Source organism: Vicia villosa, linkage group LG5 (genome assembly GCF_029867415.1).
Source record: "Vicia villosa cultivar HV-30 ecotype Madison, WI linkage group LG5, Vvil1.0, whole genome shotgun sequence".
NCBI lineage: Eukaryota > Viridiplantae > Streptophyta > Magnoliopsida > Fabales > Fabaceae > Vicia > Vicia villosa.
The window spans coordinates 171161670-171177001 of record NC_081184.1 but is presented as its reverse complement, the minus strand read 5'-3'; the positions used below and the strand labels follow the sequence as shown (position 1 = coordinate 171177001).

At 29.6% G+C, this 15332-nt stretch overlaps 2 protein-coding genes across 2 annotated transcripts; one reads left to right on the top strand and one right to left on the bottom strand.

Annotated features, from left to right (window-relative positions):
* The first annotated feature begins 7415 nt into the window (after positions 1 to 7415).
* Positions 7416 to 12362, top strand: LOC131603923 (uncharacterized). Its single transcript, XM_058876396.1, has 8 exons — positions 7416 to 7547; positions 7683 to 7939; positions 8916 to 10251; positions 10430 to 10709; positions 10943 to 11050; positions 11135 to 11413; positions 11658 to 11801; positions 11896 to 12362. The coding sequence occupies exons 2-8, from the start codon at positions 7693 to 7695 to the stop codon at positions 12082 to 12084; spliced, it is 2583 nt and encodes an 860-aa protein (XP_058732379.1). The 5' UTR covers positions 7416 to 7547; positions 7683 to 7692; the 3' UTR covers positions 12085 to 12362.
* Positions 12363 to 12569: 207 nt separating this feature from the next.
* Positions 12570 to 15085, bottom strand: LOC131603924 (putative D-cysteine desulfhydrase 1, mitochondrial). The gene is made up of 8 exons (XM_058876397.1): positions 14880 to 15085; positions 14430 to 14801; positions 14262 to 14353; positions 14095 to 14187; positions 13718 to 13775; positions 13530 to 13643; positions 13200 to 13297; positions 12570 to 13048 (listed from the first exon to the last, which is right to left on the bottom strand). Exons 1-8 carry the CDS (start codon positions 15048 to 15050, stop codon positions 12844 to 12846), a joined length of 1203 nt encoding a protein of 400 aa, XP_058732380.1. The 5' UTR covers positions 15051 to 15085; the 3' UTR covers positions 12570 to 12843.
* Positions 15086 to 15332: the final 247 nt, after the last annotated feature.

Genomic DNA, 15332 nt, shown 5'->3' with positions numbered 1-15332 from the left:
ATCAAACTTCTGAAATTTTACGAGACACTTCTTAAAATTTTTTTTTTGCAGGGTTTTTTCAACTACACCCCATATGACAGGGGACAAAATAGGTATTAACCCTAGCTAAAGTCTAAAATGTTTGCGGCAAGTAATAGCGTGTGAAACAATATAAGTGGTGTAAACAATTTATTTCTTACCCTAACCTTTTTTTCAACTTAATTAAAAAATGGTCGAGAAAAGGACTATGGTGAAAATGGTTCAGGAAGATAAGAAGAAAAAAAACAGGAGTGTGAAATAAAGTAGCATTACTCTATTACTAATGGGCTTTAATACTAAATTATTTGTAAGAATAAAAATTGTGAAATTCGCAAAATAAATCTCTTCCGCTATATAGCATTACTCTAAATAAAATAGGAGCAATTCTTGCATGGACACGGTCATAAATCTATATTCTTAGTCACAACCAATAAGAAGTTAGTAATTTTAATTTTGTTTTTAATTGGATTTATGGGGTGGTTGAGATTATGAAGGAGAGAAAAAAATTTTAATTTATTTTTTAATTAATTAAAATTATGTGATTGGTTGTGTGTAAAACAAATTCTTAGGTCCGTGTCCACCTAAGAATTTTCCATAAAATAGACTCTTGTTTTTAAATATGATTGTGTGATATTTACTAATAGACACAATGAGTGGGATAAACAAAATAAATTTATACCCTTCAAAAATAGAAGTATTTAATGAGAGATTTCTTTTCTATATATATACATAGATTTCTTTTCTACTAAGAAAGTTCATTTTTTTCTTGAAAGAACTATATATATATATATATATATATATATATATATATATATATATATATATATATATATATATATATATATATATATATATATATAATTTTATTTAATAGCATTTTAACTAGGGAAAAAAATTATAATTTTACATTTTCTTTCATTAGAATATTTTCATTAAAATATTTCATTTAGTTTATATTTATTAATTTAAACTTATCTCTTCTCAAATAAAAAAGACATTAAATTAAAATGTATTGCATACAAAGTTTTCAACATATGATATCAAACAAAATACAAAATAAAAAAGGCATACTACTTGGTCAAAATGATCCTATATCTAATTAGCAAAAAGAAAAATATGAATCATAATTAAATAATACTCATATTAAATATTAAGTATAATCTAAAAAGCATACCATCAGTCTATTAAGAATTCAAAATCACCTAATTCTTAATACATAATTTCTTATCAATTTTCTTGACAAAACAAGATGATTCAGTAGATTGGTGATTTTTTAATCAATAGTTTTTGTATAAGTAAACAATAGAAAAACTTTACGTATCTGAGTAATGATAACGAGAATCATGTGATCGACCAGATAGACTTTCATCTTCAACAATATTATGATTACCATATGATATCATATTTTGTGGCATATTGTTGCACCAATTAGGATTTGGTTGATAGTACCAATTAGGGTTCAATTGATTATTTGGATTTTGAGAAATCAAATAATCAATATTATAGTCATTTCCTTGATCTTGAATTTGGTTTCCACCATTTCTTGAAAAACCATGATTAATCCATCCAATTGTAACATGTTTTCCACCTTTCTTTAGGATGGATAAAATTTCCAGTGGATCTGCTTTCCCTTTCAGATAAATTATTCCAATAGATGGATTAACAATGTAACTCAATTCTAGCAAAGAAAAGAAATATATTGTTAAATTATTTTTAATATATTTCAAAATGTTTATATATGCTAATGAGAATAAAAATATACCTTCAAAATTTTCCAAAATTGTAGTCACAGATTTTTCCCATCCATCTGAAGGATCAACTCTAAGTTCACATTCCTTAGAAAAACGGAAAAATGTAGTTTAAATTCAAATAACTTTGCTGAGTTAAATGAGTATAATTTGTTCATATAGAATGAATATTTAAAGATTAATAACTTAAAAATTTACCAATTTATAAAATAAGAGTAATATTGAGTTTGAATAAATACCATGTAACTCAGGGAAGGCTTGCATATTCCTATGTAGTTCAGGCAAGTCATGCATATTCCCATCTGAAAATTCAAAAACCAAGCTAAAAAAATTATCAATTTTACTTAATTTAATAAAAATTACTTTTATTTTTAATTCATTTTTAATTATAACTAATTTTACAAAATTAATTAATTCAAAACAAAAATAATTTTTGACCAAATACAACATTTTTCACTATCAATTTTATATTTTATATTTTATATTGAGCGCAAAGTAACAACTGCCCTTTATCACGAAGAAATCACTATTTTAATAGCATTTCCTTTCTTTTATACAAGTATTTAAAATCATATTTTACCATATAATTTTCAATTTATTTTTTATGATTCTACCTTAATTTAAAAATCTGATTTATTTTCCATAATTCTTTTTGATAATTCACTTTAATTTTTTTCATGGTTAAACCGATTAATCCGGTTCGAATATCAGTTGTGATATCAAGCAATTTCAATCTCCTACTAATAGCAATTGCGGAAATCGAAAATGTGATCTTTTCTATCAAATTCAATGCTGACCAACTAATTATCGATGATTCTTCCTTAATATTAAAAAATTAATTTTCTGAAACTATTTTTTTTAATAATCCTCTCTGAGCTTCAATTGCACTATTTTTTTATTCTGTACATTGTACAAATTAAATTATTGTGATGTCAATTTCAACGGAATGAAAAAGAACCGAAATAAATATGAACTTGAACACTCGTTTAATTATAATAGCATAATATATAATATGAACAGTGACTTTACATTCAAACATTGTCAACCATGATGCTTTACCTATTGCAATAAAGTAATAATAATTCGAAAACATCAAAGAAAAGAAGAAAAAATAATAATAATAAACAAAATAAAAATTTAGAAAAAATAGCATACCGGATTCGTAAAGTTTTGAATGTTTTTTCTTTCTTTTTATCTCTGTTTTCTCTTCTTCGTTTTTTCTCCACTTTTACCAATTCCTTAAACTATTATTTATAGTAAAGTTTTGGTTAACTTATTTTAGGAAAAAAATTACTCATTATTATTTAATTATGGTAAACAAATTAAATCCATTTTTCCATTGAAAACTTGACTTAATGAAATAAACCATATACAATCAAATCAGTTTACCACTTATTGGAAATACTTAAATCAGTCAATTAAAAATTTATATGTCTCATTTTCTAAACTTTAGAAAAAAGTTTATGAGTTAAGTTGAGGAGACTCACCAGGGTCACAGATCATCAACAATGAGATAAATTATAATATTTTACTATTAAAATTAAAGAAATACTAACAAGTATTTTGGAGGTACTGTTTAAATGATTAAAGTGATAAGTTTTTTTAAAAAATGTGTGTATTCAATTCATTTTTAATGTATTGAAAATTAAAATATTTACATATATAAAAAATACTTTTTTTATTTAGTATCCTTAAAGAGTGCCCTGATGACATTCGTCAGGATGACCCCTTAATATTAAAAGAATTAGATCCTAATTACATTTTTTATTCATTTATATTTATAGCCGCATTAATGCATTAACATTGGATTCATCAAGAAAAAGAAATTAATAGTCACATTAATGCATTAACATTTTCTCTCTTGATGAATCCAATGATTGATATTTGTTCATCTAATCTCTTATTATAAAAAGCTTTCATATATATATATATATATATATATATATATATATATATATATATATATATATATATATATATATATATATATATATATATATATATATATATATATATATATATATATATATAGGGAGCGTATTCGGTGAGAACTGATATCTATTGTGAGAAACGAGAACTAACGATATTAACCTTCCGATTTAATTAACGCTTCAGATTTCTTTATTCCATATGAAGAGCATCTTATAGAAATTTTTTCATTATACTTAACATTTAAAAATTTCATAAATAGAGAATCTAATCATAATTATTTTTTATTTATTATATTAATATTTGGTATAAATAAAGACTAATATTTTTCTTATGTTAATATTTGATATAAAAAAAGATTAATATTTTTTTATTTAAAAAATTAAATAAATAATAAATTTTTAGTTTGCCAATATCTAATAAACTCCATAATTAATATATTATTATTAGAATAGTAAAATTTATTTAAAATGCTGGTAATTTAAAAATATGTAAAAGTAAATTTTTTCAATTTGCTGATAAATAAATCAACTCAATTAAAATATAGGTGATAATTTTAAATTCTTTTCAAATTAATATATACGTAATAAATCAATAATTGTTTTCTTATGGTAAACGGTCACAATAGTTGAAGATAAAAAATAAATATTTATTAACTTGAAAATAAATAAATTAACAAAATTAAAATATATGTTATCATTTACATTTTTTAATATTTTAGATCAAATAAAAATATAAGTAATAAATCAATAATATATTTTTATTTAAAATGTCACAATAGTAAAACATTCAAAAATAAAAAGTTGGTTTTATTTACAATAGATTTATTATAATTGAAAATTATAGATCAATATATTAGAACGTTATACTTTTTTTATCAAAACAAATTATAGATTAATATATTTATAATTATGTAATGAATAAAATTACACTAAGTCTAAAACATAAATTAAAGATTATGTATATAGATTATTCAAAAATAAACAGTGAATTGAATTATATCTATTTGAAAGTATAAAATAAATATATTATAAATAATTTGGAATGTTCATTTAATTAAAAACACAATATTGATTTACATCTATATATTCATTCGATTAAAAATATTAAAGAATGTGAAATCATTATTTAAATATTAATTTTGTTTTATTTTTTGTTTGCAATTTCGAAAAAAATTATATTTCCAAATTCTACAATTGTGAGCATTTAATATAAATTTCACTATAGTGATAATATTATAATAATTATGGCGCCTTTTGGATATTGGCAAACTAAAAATTTAAATATTATTTATTTAATTTTTTAAAAATAAAATGAATTGAAAAATATTAGTCTTTATTTATATCAAATATTGATATAATAAATAAAAAATAATTATGATTAGATTTTCTATTTATGGAATTTTTAAATATTAAGCATAATGAAAAAAAATCCTGTAAGATGCTCTTCATATGGAATAAAGAAATCTGAAGTGTTAATTAAATCAGAAGGTTAATATCTTTAGTTCTCGTTTCTCATAATAGATATCAGTTCTCACCGGATATGTTCCCTATATATATATATATATATATATATATATATATATATATATATATATATATATATATATATATATATATATATATATATATATATATATATAGGGGACGACTCAAGTGAGAACACTTGGTTATTATGAGAAATGAGAACAATGAATCACGACCATTAAATTTAATTTTAATGGACTGGATTGGTTTCTCTTTCTAGGATCCAGTCCATTAAATATTAAGGATCCTAGAAAGAGAAATCAATCCAGTCCATTAAAATCAAATTTAATGGTCGTGATTCATTGTTCTCATTTCTCATAATAACCAAGTGTTCTCACTTGAGTCGTCCCCATATATATATATATATATATATATATATATATATATATATATATATATATATATATATATATATATATATATATATATATATATATATATATATATATATATATATATATATATATATATATATATATATATATATATATATATATATATATATATATATATATATATATAAGAGTAAGTGTAGAAGACTTACTCCAAATCTTAACCATTGATTTTCATTAATCTAACGATTTTAATTGATAATTTAATCTAACTATTTTTGGAAATATTTTTCTATTTAAAAAATTAATTAAAGCTGTTAGATTAATGATAATCAATGGTTAAGATTTGGAGTAAGTCTTCCACACTTACTCTTGAAGTAAATATATCCTCCCTATATATATATATATATGGGTTAATGAACTTTTTCGTCCCTTTAAATATTGCATATTTTGTTTTTAGTCCCTCCAAAATTTTCCTTTAAGAAATCGTCCCTTCAAAATTTTTCTTCCGAACTATTGGTCCCTAACGTCAAATTTCGTAGCTAATCGGTGGCTAAAGTCGTAGCTAATTTCTAGCAAATTTGACGTTAGGGACCAATAGTTTAGACGAAAATTTTTGAAGGGACGATTTCTTAAAGGAAAATTTTGGAGGGACTAAAAACAAAATCTGCAATATTTAGAGGGACCAAAAAGTTCATTAACCCTATATATATATATATATATATATATATATATATATATATATATATATATATATATATATATATATATATATATATATAGGGGACGACTCAGGTGAGAACACTGGGTTATTATGAGAAATGAGAATAATGAATCACGACCATTAAATTTTGATTTTGTTGATTTTAATGGACTAGATTGATTTCTCTTTCTATGTTGATTTAAAATAAATATTAAGGATTCTAGAAAGAGATACCAATCCAGTCCATTAAAATCAACAAAATCAAAATTTAATGGTCGTGATTCATTGTTCTCATTTCTTATAATAACCAAGTGTTCTCACCTGAGTCGTCCCCATATATATATATATATATATATATATATATATATATATATATATATATATATATATATATATAGGACGACTCAAGTGAGAACACTTGGTTATTATGATAAATGAGAACAATGAATCAGTCCATTAAAATCAACAAATCAAAATCTAATGGTTGTGATTCATTGTTCTCATTTCTGATAATAACCAAGTGTTCTCACTTGAGTCGTATTATATAACCAAGTTTTACTTAAATTGCATAAGCTGACAATACGTAATAATTTGAAATGCCTGTACGAAATAGAAATGTTTCTGTAAGCATTTCATCTTTCAATTATTATTTTTTTCTTTTTTTATTATGAGAATTATTAGTATTGTGGATTATCAAATAATTTTTCGAAGATTATGTTTGGATAGAGTAAAATGAACGGAGCAGAATGAAATTAAGCGAAATAGAATAAAGATGTCATTATATTGTTTGGGTATTTCATGATGGAATAGAGAAATTTTGTCATTCCGCCTAAATCGGATGGTATAAAAAAATGATGGAAAGTGATGGAATGAAATGCATTCCATCTGATTCTGCTCCATTTCCATCCGTTTTAATGAGTTCAAATAATATAAGTTTATACCATTCTACTCCCACCCCGTAAAAATGTGTTAAACACTAGGAGTAGTCAAATATATAAATGTATAATTTATTTGAATTATAGATTGGTGTGTTGTTTCATGAATACAAAATATATTGATGGGGTTGAAAATAAAAATCCATATTTTATAGTGAAAGAATAATAACATGTTATTTAAATAAGTTAGAAAATGAAATTGAAATAAAAGTATTATGAGAGACAAAGAAGTGAAAATATATTGAATCCAATTTAGAAAGAAAAGCAACAAGTAGGGGACCAAAAACATTTAAAAGAAAAGGAGAGAATATTGGAGTCCCGACAGGCAGCAGAGGCAGAACTCAACTCATTCAAAGGTATTTTCTAAATGCCGCTTAGATCTTTGAGATTGCCCTATTTTCTTCTTCTTGTTGTTGCTGTTGTTGGTTTAATCATAATGGTATCCGTACGTACTTGACATAAAGGTTGTTGTTATTATTTATGTGTTACAGCTCTACTACAATGGCACAAGACACAAACTCAGTTGATGTCATTTTAGACTTTCTCAGGAGAAATCAATTCACTTCTGTTGAAGCAGCATTACGAACTGACCTCAATAATCATAATAATCACAAAAAGGAAGTGAAATCAAGTCAGATTATTAAAACACCTATACAACAACATCACAAGGAAGTGGAAGACTTTCCACCACTTCAACTCCCTTTGCCTCCTCCTCCTCTTCCTATTCAACTACAATTTCAATCTTCAGGTTGTTTCTCCTTATCATAACAACTGTGTCATTTCTATCTTGTGTTATTACTTTAATCTATAATATTCTGGAATCACATATTTTATCTACTTCTCAATAAAATTAGGATTGTCCATGCCTTATAGTACAAACTTCTATGTCTTTACTTGATCTAGGGCGCAGCAATGCCAATTAATTCATTGAAAGAAGCCTTTGCCTGTTCTTAATTGGTTAGTTTGTTACTATAATTAGCCCCTCTTTCTGTGTGCACACCCAACCCAACCTGTAGCAATAATTCATTAATTTGGGTCTGCCCTATTAAGTCTCGAGTCAGACCCAGCTTGCGGCTATGCAAACAAACAGTACATGATACCCCGCGTCTTGAAATTTACAACTCAGGGTTGTGCTTCAGATTTTCTTTAGAACAAAATTTTGTGTCTAAAACTCTTTCCCAAGGAAGTTTTTGGAAGGCTAACTCTATATTTTAACATATATTTGAGAATTTAAAAAACTTGAAAGAATAACACACTTCATTCATTTTTAGAAACATTTATAGCTTGTTTAATTTAGACAAGAAAACAAGTCCTCTCCTCCAAAACCCCCTTCCCAAACAGACCTTTAAGCTCTTTCATGTAAATTTGCCACAACCTTCATGCCGATGCGACAAATGTACTCTGTGTGCTGCTATTATAACTAGATACTCATCCTTAAATGATGGCTCGGGCCTTTGACTGTTACTGAAAATTCTGGATAAGCAGAAGAACTACAAGCTTTCTAATTCCACCCCTTTATAATCTATCCAATAGCTTCTTGAGCGAATGCATGCTAGTAACACATGCAACATGGGATGGTATTCAAGTAATTAGATCGGCTGTATTCAAAAGTTAGTTTTTATATTGTTATGATACTTTTATTTTTTGAATTTGATTGCGCATACCAAGTGATTTTCTGACTCACGTTATGAAGGTTGGCAGTGATTCTTTATTATGTGATTCAGGTATGAAGGGGGCTGCAGTGGGCAGTTGGTTATCCATAAGTCAGGGGATATCAGAGGATACGTCCGATCTTATATCAGGTTTTGCAACAGTTGGTGATGGGTTGAATGAATTTGTTGACCATCCTAACGAGTACTGGGACTCTGATGAATATAATGATGATGATGATGTTGGGTACATGAGACAGCCTATTGAGGACGAGGCCTGGTTTTTGGCACATGAAATTGATTACCCTAGTGACAATGAAAAGGGGACTGCTCATGGAAGTGTTCTAGATCCTCGGGAAAGATGTCCGGCCAAAGACGAGGACGATGATCAATCTTTGGTTGAGGAGGATTCTTACTTCTCTGGGGAGCAATATCTTCAGACAAATAATGTTGAACCAGTCACAGCTTCTGATGATCCTATTGGCCTAAGAATTACTGAAATGTATGGAAGGACTAATGGTAATTATTTAATGGCTCAATATGATGGACAATTGATGGATGAAGAAGAATTAAACCTGATGTGTGCAGAACCTATCTGGAAAGGCTTTGTCCCTCCAACAAATGAGCTCATCATGCTAGGAGAAGGGAATATATTGAATGATAGCTTAAGGTCACAATTAGAGGATATTTATATGGACGATGATCAACATGGTTCAGTTAGGTCAATTGGGGTGGGGGTCAAAAGTGATGCTGTAGATATTGGTAGGGAAGTTCGTGAAGATTTGGCTGGTGGTAGTAGTGAAGGGGGTTTAGAATATTTTCATGATCATGATGTTAGGCTTGGTGGTTTTAGACACTCTAATCATGATTTGGATAAGAGAAAGAAAAAGGGAAATGACAAGAGCGTGTCAAATAAATATGTCATAGGGGGTGATAAAGATGCACAGTTCCAGGTGAAAACACAAAGTGAACAGAAATTTGTATTTCCTCTATCTTTGAAGGATGGCCAGATGATTCAGCCTACCTCCGACAAGGCCCTGGGGTCAAATAACTGCATTGCAGATGAAACTGATAACTATCTTAATGCATTTTTGGAATCTGATGACACTCTTCCTTCGTGGAGGCGGAAGAGTACGGATTCTTTACCCGTTAAAAGTTCCAGGGATGCAAATAATGCCAATGCAATAAGATCAACAAACTCTTCTCCAACATCAGTCTCAAATTATGGATATTCTAAAAGAGATCGTGTCAAGCTAGAAGAGGATGAAAAAGTTGGAGTTGTAAGGGAAGATGGTCTAGGAACTCTAGAGGATGAAGAGGCAGCTGCTGTGCAGGAGCAAGTAAGGAAAATAAATGCCCAGGAGGAGGAATTTGAAACCTTTGATTTGAAGATTGTGCACAGGAAAAACAGGCACGTCTTCATTGTGTGTGCGTGTGTCCATTAAATTTTACTCCTTTTATTTTTGCTCCATGACGAGTTTGTGATGATTTCTTGTTAGGTTGCAAAATAAGTATGATTTGTTTATTGTTTTATATCTTCCATATTTTTAGCATTTATGGTCTTTAAGAAACAATGACTTGTTTCTCAGAACTGGCTTTGAGGAGGACAAGAATTTCCACGCTGCTTTAAATTCGATAATAGCCGGAAGGTATCATGTCACAGAGCATCTGGGATCTGCTGCTTTTAGCAAAGCTATACAGGCTCATGACATGTATACTGGCATGGATGTTTGTGTTAAAATTATAAAGAATAACAAAGACTTCTTTGATCAAAGTCTTGATGAGATCAAGCTTCTCAAGTACATCAATAAGCACGACCCAGCTGACAAGTATCACCTTCTTCGATTATATGATTATTTCTATTATCGAGTAAGTGGATATGCTATAAATCCTGCTAAATTGCAGTTATTATTTTAGACAGATCATTATTTATATTTTTTCTTTAATTTATTTTTTATTTGTGTTTCTACATTATCCATCGTCTGGACTTTTATTTATACGGTGTCACCAATTATATTTACAAATGTCTTATTTATCAATAGTTCAACACAATTCTGGTCAGCTGATTTTAGTGCTCCATTATTTTTTCTGTTCTATTGCAGGAACATTTGTTAATAGTATGTGAACTACTTAAAGCAAACTTGTATGAGTTTCATAAATTTAATAGAGAATCAGGGGGTGAAGTTTACTTTACGATGCCGAGATTGCAGGTTTGTGGTGTGTCATTTACATCAAAATGTCCAATGTTCGTCTTATCTGTTGTTATTTTAAAACTCATGAATTCACCTGTGCAGTCAATCACCATTCAGTGTTTGGAAGCACTTCAATTTTTGCATAGCCTTGGACTGGTACATTGTGACTTGAAGCCAGAGAATATATTGGTTAAAAGTTATAGCAGATGTGAGGTGAAGGTCATTGATCTTGGAAGTAGTTGTTTTGAGACAGATCACCTTTCCTCATATGTTCAGTCAAGGTCCTATCGTGCTCCTGAAGTTATTTTGGGACTTCCATATGACAAGAAGATTGATATCTGGTCACTTGGCTGCATCTTGGCAGAGCTTTGTACTGGCAATGTAAGAATAATAGATAATAACTACTATATTTCTATATCACTGTTGTTAAAATCGCAATTAAACTTATGTGAATGACCTGCTGAGTTTAACCTGTCAATCAATCCCGGGACACCTCAGTTGCGGGATTGTTAATATTAGTTTTGGGGGGAAATCAGTTGCAGAAATTGTTCTGTTCTATGTTGTGTTTCTTTTTTTTTTGTTTGTTTGTTAATATGTGTGACTTTTTGTATCCTCAATGTTGTAGGTTCTCTTCCAAAGCGATTCACCGGCAACACTACTTGCTCGTGTGATCGGGATAATTGATCCAATAGATCAAAGTATGCTTGCAAAAGGATGTGATACATACAAGTACTTCACAAAAAATCATATGCTTTATGAACGGAATCAGGTAAGAATTGTACATGTTTGGCACCTTAACTAATTTATATTGAAATTGATGTTTGGTGAGTAAGTGGTTTATTAATAATAATAATAATGTACAGGAAAGCAATAGGTTAGAATACTTGATTCCGAAAAAGACATCGCTGAGACATAGATTACCTATGGGAGACGAAGGGTTTGTTGAGTTTGTTGCTCATTTGCTTGAGATCAACCCAAAGAAGAGGCCGTCTGCTTCCGAGGCTCTGAAGCACCCTTGGTTGTCTTACCCTTACGAACCTATATCATCTTGAAACTTATTTTGGGAGATGTTAAAATCTTGTTGTACATGTTGTATTGTTGTGTAATGATTCTTTTATACTACTTAGTAGTAACATTTTTGTTGAGTGTCCAATTTTGCACCATTATTGGGAGCACCAATCAAGAAAAGAAAATCAAAGCTGGTGATAATGTATGGAACATGAGACCCAGATTGCATATACTTGTGTTTGGAGCAAACTAACTGGATCTTGTTAGTGCAAAGAAGAGCATTGTTTGATTTTATGAATTGCATTACAGATTTGCTTGCAAATGAGTTCATGCTGCATTAAAGGATAATATATTTCTCTATCTTATCTTATCTTATCTTATCTTATTTATATAAAAAATTAAATGCACTTTTAGTCCTGGTAAATTAGCGAGTTTTTAATTTACGTCCCTGTAAGTTTTTTTTTTTTTGGGTCAAATTGGTGTTTTTCAATTATGTTTTTCTGCTTTTTTTTTTATGCAAAATTCTGGATATAGTCATCCGACATTATTCCGGACATGCATCTCTGAAATAATTGGTGTTATGGTAAATATTTAGTGCGTCTTGATATACATCTCCGGAATCTAAAAACATTTTAATATTTTCGCACGGTGCATTCATGAAGTGCATTAACAAATTCGCCTTGACAAAAAACATAGCCAGAGTCACTTATTTATGTTGACATATGTGAACTTGAGGATTCAGTGTGTGGGCACTGAAATAAAATAAGATACTAGAAAAATAGATGCAAGCCATTGAAGAGTATCTAGAACATCTTTCCAGTTCCATCCTTCCTAGGAACAGATTCACTAACATCCATTCGCTGCCAATTCCCTACAAGAGAACCCAGCTGATCAACCTTGTCATACAATCCTAGGAGGCCGCCCGTATGTATGAACAGGATCTTCCTCCCTTCCCATTTCTTTGGATTTTCATTTATATTTTTCACCATTGCATAAGCAGCCTTACCACTGACAAGGAATAAACAATATTCAATCAAAACATGGCCTATAGGATGCACAATAGATGACCTTTTGTTTGTGGAATAATAGAGAAGACACAACAGTCTTAATGGATTCAAAAGAGCACTGCGACAATATACAAGGCGGGTTAAATAAATACCTGTATACCGGGTCAAGAACAACCCCTGTAGCTTCAGCGATTTCTTTTACAAATTTAAGTTCCTCAGAAGTGTTCATTGCATAGCCAATACCCTTGGCCTGTAAACAATTAAATTTTCGTCATCAATAAATAAACATAGCTAAGCCAGATGATGAACCAAGTCTTTCAGACCACAGACATGTGTTTTAAGAACCTCCGTGTTATGACTTGTCTTGCAAGCATATAATGTTTGCTGGAGTGTGATCATTGATTTTCATAATAAGAACCAGTATGTATATATTTTCACAAAAAGAACCACATATTGTCACTACCATATTAACATACACTCACATTTTGTATGTGGACAATATCTCTAGAGTTAACCCCGGCTTTGAGGCCATCAAGCAAGTCTTGGACAAAGTTGTGGAAGTAATCTGGGTCATCACAAACGGAGAATGCATGCACCTGCAGGAAGTGCCTAAATGACTTAAGCATCATGTAAAAAATTGTACTACGTGTGTTCTAAGCAGAAGGCATACCCTTGCTTTCAAGGTGCTCAATGATGAACCCAGTCCTAAACCAGCAATTGTGGCCCCACTGAAAATAGACAAATGTAGGTTGTTATTAGATGAAAATATACTTGATGACTGAATAGACAATGTTCTTTCATTATAATACAGCCTAAACTCACGTTCACTAGTAAGTTTGGTTGTAAATTCTGACATGAAAGCAGAAACATACAATTTTTCTTGGCCAGATCTTAATTTTTTATATTAAACCACAGTTTCAAAAGGAACTCATTATTTGCTCTAGAATACGTGATGCATTATAAGATGCCTGAAAGTTGTTATGGAAACAAGCTACTCTAATATCAAGAGAATTCAACGAAACCTAAATAAATGATGTAGAGCAGAACCTGCCACAAGCGACAGCGATATCATCAAACTTGAGATTGGTTGTTCCACTTTGAATCTGCTGCTCAATTTCCCTAATAGCTTCTATGTAACCCCTGAATAGAATAATTTAATCAGTGTGAGAATCTATTGAAGATAAAATAGTGTTATGTTTTATTCTGCGAGTTACCATGTTCCGAGAGAGTTTGATCCGCCAACGGGAATAACATATGGGTTCCTCCCTTGATTGATCAACTTTTGTTTGAGGAGACCGGCAAGAGTCTAACAGAAAAGCAAAGCAGGTCAGCATTGAATATTGAGAAATGAATTGCATTCGAGAAAGGAGATAGATACTTACGACACTTCCAATTTGTGAGTATTCTTCTTTGGATATAAGGTGAAGTTGAGCTCCAATCAAACGCTCAACGAGGAGATTACCAGTGAGAGTGGGATCTTGGTCGACAAGGAGCTTAGAAGTGCGGAGAATAAGAAAAGGGTCGAGATTCAAATACTTAGCGGCAACTGCAGTGGCACGACAGTGGTTGCTTTGAATGCCTCCAACGGTAATAACAGAATCAGCACGTTGGGCAATAGCATCGGCCATCAAGAACTCCAGTTTCCTGACTTTATTTCCACTCAATTGCATGCCGGAAAGGTCGTCGCGCTTGAGCCAGACTTCTGTATTGGGTGGGAGATTGGGAAGGTTCCATCTGTGAATTGGAGTGGGAAGCTGACACAAGAACAAACAAACATTGGGGATTATGATAATTAGAAAAACAAGAAGAAGAAGAAAATAATTACAACTTACATGAGCAAGAGAGATGATATTAGAAGGAATAGGGTCGAGGTGGGATGCCCACGAAGGAGGTGTGTAAGTCTTGAGACTCAGAAACTCAAAGCTGCTTGATGATGCCATCAATGCCTGCTGTTGCTTCAGAAGATGATGAATATTCTTGCCCTGGATCAACCGACCATACATTACAATATTTTTTTTTTTTAAAGGTGAGAACTAGCCTGCAATTTAAGATATACCCAACTAAATTCCGACACATATATTCTAATAATAGAATATATATATATATATATATATATATATATATATATATATATATATATATATATATATATATATATATATATATATATATATATATATATATATATATATATATATATTGACAAAAACAAACTCAATGAAATTCATTCAACACATGATGTTCAATAAAAGGAGGAATCATATGGATAACACTGCGTCTAGCCC